This window comes from Pterocles gutturalis, unplaced genomic scaffold (genome assembly GCF_000699245.1).
Source record: "Pterocles gutturalis isolate BGI_N339 unplaced genomic scaffold, ASM69924v1 scaffold16071, whole genome shotgun sequence".
Lineage (NCBI taxonomy): Eukaryota > Metazoa > Chordata > Aves > Pterocliformes > Pteroclidae > Pterocles > Pterocles gutturalis.
Genome location: NW_010105803.1, coordinates 1 through 6,808, shown reverse-complemented (window position 1 = coordinate 6,808; position 6,808 = coordinate 1). Strand labels below are relative to the sequence as shown.

Genomic DNA, 6,808 nt, shown 5'->3' with positions numbered 1-6,808 from the left:
CTCAGAATAAGTTTTTGGCAGCAGCCATTGAACTGTGAGCTCTGCACGGAAGCTTTTGTGAGAAATTTGAGGTGAAGTTAATCACTGGTGCATGCGTATTCTTTTTATCTGAAGTTAATCACTAAAGTATATCATATTTTATTTTTTTTCAGCTTCTGAGTTTTGGCTCAAAGTTGAAGCTGTTGTACTTTAATTAAATACTTAGAGGTTATAAAGGAAATATAATTTTAAAAATTGAGTCCAACAATTTATTTCAAATTGGTTGGATTTATTTTCTGGTGCTGCTGATGAATTGAAAACAAATTATTTATTTGGCTCTGGTTTTTTTAGTTCCTAAATGATGGTTTTTTGGAAGTTCCACAAGTGCAATAGTTAATACATTCTTAGTTGGTATCGGTTTTATTTGAAATCTTGCAAGGGGTGATGGATGATATCCATGTGGTCTAATTTTTTCATGTAAGTAAATAGTGTGAATTGCCCTGTGTTCTTTTCCAGCACGTGTGGTGTTGAAGGGGAGGAGGATAATGGAGGAAAAGTTCATTTCTTCAGCTCTGAAAATAACTGAGTGCATTAAACATTGTAGACACTTGTACAGCACATTAGTAGCCTGAATGGAAATTATCCTGTACGGCACAGAAATTCAGGGTTTAAGCAGACTAACTTTAAGTAATAGATAATAGTAGCCACTGTGGGCTGCCCCATCAATAGGAAAAGAGGAAAATTGGCCGTTCCTTTCAAAATAGAAAGTGCAAGAAATAGTAAAGCCAGGCCTATCTTCAGCAATATGTCACCTCTTACTCTATTAAATGTCACTGTCTCAGCTCATGCGGTGGCCCTCTGAGTCTGTAGGTGGAGATCTGCAAAGCTCTATGATTCTTCAGTGATAGGTAAATAAATAGGAGGTTTCTTGCTCTGCATGACCAGAGACTGGCAGTGACTATGGTGAGAACTGGAAAACCCCTCCAGGCACTTTGAATCTCTTCATACCTTGGCTCTTGAGAGCAAAATATTCATACAGCTAAACACAAAGACAAGGAATGGGGGTCTTCTCTGTAGCCCCCCTATTCTCTGTCTGGGAAAGCAGCAGCTCTGACAAAAAACTAGTGCAGACCTAGAATTCATTACAAAGAGTAGACTTGAAGTGATTTTTACCTCCGCATAAGCCATGCAAGACCTGCAGTGGGAAGGTACATCTGGGACTGATGTTAGCACTTGTAAAGCGGCTTAGGAAAATGGGATGGGACTCCAAATGCTCCCCAGGCAGTTTTGAGAACTGCAGAAAATGCCTAACCAATAGAGCTGTGCCTCCTTGCTGCTTAGCTTACTATCAAAAGGAAGATTGGGAGGTAACTTAATTAGTGTGCAAAATACTTGCTCAGGGAGAAGATACCAGGTTGCCAAAGAGATCTTTAATCTAATGGAGACAGGCATAACAATACTAATTGTGAAGCTGAGGCTGAATGATGCAGATAGAAAATGAGACCTTGAATTTGGTTAATGACCACTGGCACAAACTGCAAGCACAGTCACCTACCAAACTACCAAGTTGCCCACCTTTGTAGAGCATCCATGTTTAGCCTACGTGTGCTGCTGGGCTAAACGCTGAGTTAGTGTCCTGGTTCCAGCGTTCCCCCCTGGAAGGGAAAATCCTGTCAGCTGCGTTAGTAAATCAGGCCAAGTGTAGTCCCCGCCAGCCTTTGTTCTGCAGCTCTGGAACTGGGTACTCAGCAGTGGGACAACTGGAGAGGACTGGCCTGAGGCAGGCGCAGTGCCGGCAGCTCTTTGCTGGCTTCAGTTTTGCCACTGCACAGCCCTTCTGACTGGAATGCTTCAGAAATGTTCCGGTCAGGAGAACTGACCTCTCCATCTCTATTTAAGCTTTACCCCAGTTAAAAAAACTAAACAAAACAAAACCAACAACAAAAAACCCGCTATTTAAATTCTCTTCTAAACAATAATTGTTCCTAATTATTTAACACTTCTAGTTCTAAATTCTTAAAGAACCAACTGAGACTTTACAGTCGGCAAAGTTGTATTAAAATATATATCCTCTTATTAATAACCAGGAGATGGCCACACGTCATTATTGTCTCACCACAGCGAAGTCCATGAGTGCTCCTCTAACAGTTAACTGGTCAGCTGGGTATCTTAATACTTGGCCAGATCTTGAGCTCAGTCACTGCCAGAGGCAGAAGCCAAACTGAATCCTCATTGTGAAAAAAAACAGAAACCCCAGATCTACCTACTGAGCCAGGAGTTCCTGATTCTCACCGTATGCTTCAAAGTGGTGCATGACCATCATCCAGCTTGCATGTACGTGTGCAAGGAGCTGCATCAGCTGTTGCCATCGTAGTCTTCAGCAGTGATTTAGCATTATGTCTTCTGCACAAAACTATGCTGCTTCCATTTTAACATTTTATCTTTTGTTGTCCAGATGAGCACTATGCCAGGACTTCCCACAAGACCCTGTTTCTACGATATAGACTTGGACCCAGTGTCAGGAGCAGTAAATGGGCTCTTTTGAAAGGAATTATTAACCAAAGGTGAGTACCTTCTTGAAGGCTTTCAGTATTTGGGCTTTATTTCTTGTCTTAAGATAATGGAGTTAAGCCAATCTCACATTATGCCATAAATTTCCAAATGACATTTGATTATAATTCATCCTGAAAGTTGCCTGCAGTACTATATAATAGTAATTAAATTTATTTTTTCTTTTTAGCTCTGAGAACACCTGATGAGTCATGTAGACAGAACCATGCCCTGATTTTTTTTTTAAGTCAAAACAAGATATGACTGAGAACATAGTGCAAGAAGTGACTGGAAGGAGGAGTGCTAAAGAATCAACCACTTAGTTTTAACCTGTAGTAATTTTTAAACTGCTGTGTTCTGAGCTAGGTGATGCTGAGCACATAAAGCATACTGCCTGTACAAACCTCCTGCTTGATCATTGTAGGTGAAGCAGAACACAGAAGCTGCGGTTTAGTGACCTCTTTTGATTCAGTTACATGATTTTAATAATTAAAATCCTAAAGCTGGAGCTGTTTGAAACAGTCTTGGGACTTAATTGTCTTAACCATAGGGTTTTTGTAGCATATATTATCTTTGAAAGTCTTGTACACTGCACATTCCTATTTGCCATACTGAATTCCATATTCCACTTCTCACGCTACGGGAGAAACCGCTGCGCTCTAAAACTGCACCAATGTCGTTTAGAAGAGGGAACAGAGAGGAATCCCCTTTCCTTCTCATCTCTCTCCAGAAGTGTTTACCCTGGCTTCTGCTGTGAATTATTCCTGCAGGCATCACATGAAATTTCCCTTTCAGAAAGCCCAGCTGACACTACCATATTCTACTGCTAGTGGAAATCCAGCCTCTGGATATCAGGGTCTGGATCTCTGTCCCATATCTGTGGCTTCTACCAGATGTGTCTTTTGAACAATTTTATGCTCGACAATAAGTAGAGTTACACCACTAACAAGCCTTGTTTCCTAAGGTACCTTTTTGGTGAACAGGACAACATGAGTAGTGAGCAAGTCGCTTGTAGCATGTTTTGTCAGCAGGCCAAAAATCATTTTGTAACATAAAGATATCATTGCTGCCAATTTTTTAACTAACACAAATAAACTGGTAAATACTTAGTGCTTTTTGGGTTTTAATGTTGTGCGCCGAGATTACTGAAGTAGAGCTTATTTTTGTGATTAACTCTACACAGCCGCAATCCTCGTATTGACAAGTCGGAGGGATTATTGCAGTAATAGGCTGCCTGCAATGCACCACTGTGTGTGTGCGTTTAATCTTGTTTCCTTTCCTAGATGATGTTTGTCATCTGTAGGAAATAAACTACCTGAATTATCCCATGAATTTGAGATACTTTTAGTTGGCTGCAAAAGATCTGAATTAAGACTGGCAAGGCCCGTCTGCTTGCATCAGAACTGAATCTAAAAACATTCCGATTTTGGTGAGAACTGGGAGAAGCAGGATGTAGGTGTGCACCAACGTAAGGGCGCATCTATAGTACACAGATACTGTGCATATATGTGGAGAGAGAGAGAGAGATCTATATCTCTCAAGTTATTCAGGAGGGGAGAATAATTGTATAAAAATTACCTGCTTGTCACAGAAGCAAAGACAGAGTAGCTTAAATCATCATAAAAGCATTTGAGATGCATTCATAGCCTCCTAAAATTTTCTTTTCAATGGCATTCAGCTGAGGAATTATTGGCAGCCAGGTTTGCCAGACCACGCACAAGCCACTTGCAGGGGGTCAGAAGGGGTCTTCCCCCATTGCTGCCCCAGACCCCGTGCCTGGCTGAAGGTGCCTCTGCACCTGCGGCTCCTCGGCCGAGCCTTCCCTTGAAGCAGGGAGCCAGAGCCGGTGCTGCCAAGTCTGCTGTCAGTTCCTACATTTAATCTTCCCTGCTACACTGCTTTCCTGCGAGTGCCTTGTGTTCCACCTTCATTTTATGCTTATGAAAGATGGGATAAGTGCAAATTTATGCTAAGATTAGCCTCCTTTTAGTTTAGCATGAGATCATAGACATGTGCTTGAAAGGGATGGTTCAAGAGGTTGCTATCCACCTCCTGCAGTCAGGCAACGCAGCGGCTCAGGCAGGCAACTGTGTGAGGGTTGGCTGCGTGGGGGGGACTGGTGGGGGCATAGGGCCAAAGTATAAGGGCCAAAAAATAGCCCCAAGCATCTCTATGGATTAGTGGGGAAGCTTTTCTAACCTGCATTTTAAACCTAATGGGATGTGAGCTCTCCGGTGTCCCTACTACAGGTCTTGCAGGACCGATTCATAAATAGGTTGGTTTTTTGGTCTCTCCTCTGCAGCCAAGGATGCCGGCTAGTTCTTGCCCTGTCAAATAGGACACAAAGGACACTTAATCTCTTCTAGCTAAATATTGCAAGGTTGTCTTTGCTTCCTGTTGCCTAGAGAAAAAACTAATTATGTACAAATTCGCTCTTTGTGGGCTATTTGTGGGCCCAGAGCCCTTAGCTGGTGTTATGGCCATCGGTTCCCCCAGCTGTGCTGTGATGAGAGCCCTGCATCATGTCACATAAGAAGTAACACAGATTTTTGTTTTGCTAGCAATAGGGTCAAAATAAAAAGGAAAAAGCCTTCCCTGACTGGCTTGCTGCACATCACTAGCACGTCAGTGCGAGCCCAGAAATAAAACTGGAGCCTACAGCTGGGCTGGAATATTCTTTCAATTTTATTAGTTTTCTGACCAGATCCTCTGCTTGCTGCTGGACCTGTTATTTGTCTCCCTTGCACCATGGCTTTTGGTGCTACCATCCATTCCCTGGAGTGGCAGGAACAATTGAATTCCGTGTAAGGTGTTTGCAAATGGGATTGATGAGAACCTGCGTCCTTCATGCCACCCCCGAGGCAGCACGCACTTTAGCCATGCTCGTCACCGCTGCCTGCTTCCCTCCTCCTGCATCCAGCTGCAACGAGGGAAATCTCCTCACGCCGAGGGGCCTTGCTCAGCTTTCATGCAGCGGTGGGTCATAATTAGAGCTGACCGTGCTGCCCGGGGAAACAAGCTGTTTCCAAATGAAGATTATGATCCTGAGTGAATACAAGCAAACGCATCTCATAGGGGAGCTTTTAAAAAGGTAATTCCTTGTGGTGGCTTGATCCGTGTTTCTGTCCTACTGGCTGAAATTTCAGCCAAAAGAACCCATTTTATCCCTTTTTTTCCATGAAGAAGCTAGGGAGGGGGAAGGCCATGTGTATTTTTCTAACAGCTGCCCTACACTGGCAGCCACTTGCAGGTTCCAAGTGTGCTGCTTCGCCTGGTTTCTTATGTACAAACACGCTGTGAAGTAGTTAATGTCCTTAAAATGTTTGTGGGCGTCAGTCAGTTCCCCGTGGAGATGAATGGGAATTTTCAGGCATGTCGAACTATAGCTTCATGTAGTTCATCAGCTGCACTTGGTAGTCCTCTTTCTGGAGGCCCTCCCATCAATCATAACAGCTGGAGATGCAATTTATTTTTTTTTTTTTAAGTCAGATCTCAGCTGCTTTGGAGAAAAAAGGCTTATATGAAAAAGGCACTTTCTCTGGTATTTTGGGCAAGGATTAGATTAAACCCAGGAACTGGCTGTTCTTACGAGCGCCTCTGAAGGTGTAGCTCCTGCAGTGACCCAAACTGTGTGTGCTTAAAGCTGCAAAGGTTTCAGGTGGCACCTGAAGAGAGCCCCTCCCTTCCCACAGAGCCAGGCAAACGCCAGATCCATAAATGCCAATGGTCCTTTCTGGCCACATGTCCACTCTCTTAGAGCGCATCTTGCTGCTGTTGGGACCCAATTGAACACCACAGCTCAGTCCCTAGGAAGACCTTTCTGCTTTGAGTGTAGTTGGCAGTTTGCATGTCTGCTGCTGCTGTGCAGAGCCTGGGAGGGGAATCACAGGATCAGAGAACAGTTTGGGTTGGAAGGGACCTTAAAGACCTTAAAGTTCCAACCCCCTGACATGGGCAGGGACACCCTCCACTAGCCCAGGTTGCTCAAAGCCTCATCCAGCCTGGCCCTGAACCCCTCCAGGGATAAGGCGCCCACAGCTTCTCTGGGCAACCTGTTCCAGGAAGCAAGGGCAGCTCTGCAAGAGGGAGATGCAGAGGGACCCGCCCCCCACGGAGGGTTTTTAAGGGGGGGGGGGGGGGAAGGCTGCCTTGCCCAGAGGGGTGCTGCCCCGCTAGAAGAGGGGGTGCTATCCCATAAGAGAGAGGGATGCTACCCGCCAAAAAGCACGGGATGCTGATCTGCAGTCAGGGAAAGACGCTTCCCCGCGGTCGGAGGGGT

At 44.5% G+C, this 6,808-nt stretch overlaps 1 protein-coding gene across 1 annotated transcript in view; it reads left to right on the top strand.

Moving 5' to 3' along the window:
- The window catches only part of MTHFD1 (methylenetetrahydrofolate dehydrogenase (NADP+ dependent) 1, methenyltetrahydrofolate cyclohydrolase, formyltetrahydrofolate synthetase), a 40,545-nt gene extending 37,446 nt beyond the window's left edge, over positions 1-3,099 (top strand). The window contains exons 27-28 of the mRNA XM_010087536.1: positions 2,435-2,543; positions 2,720-3,099. Of these exons, the coding sequence (XP_010085838.1) occupies positions 2,435-2,524 (90 nt within the window). The 3' untranslated portion in view covers positions 2,525-2,543; positions 2,720-3,099. The remainder of the gene's footprint in view (positions 1-2,434; positions 2,544-2,719) is intronic.
- Positions 3,100-6,808: the final 3,709 nt, after the last annotated feature.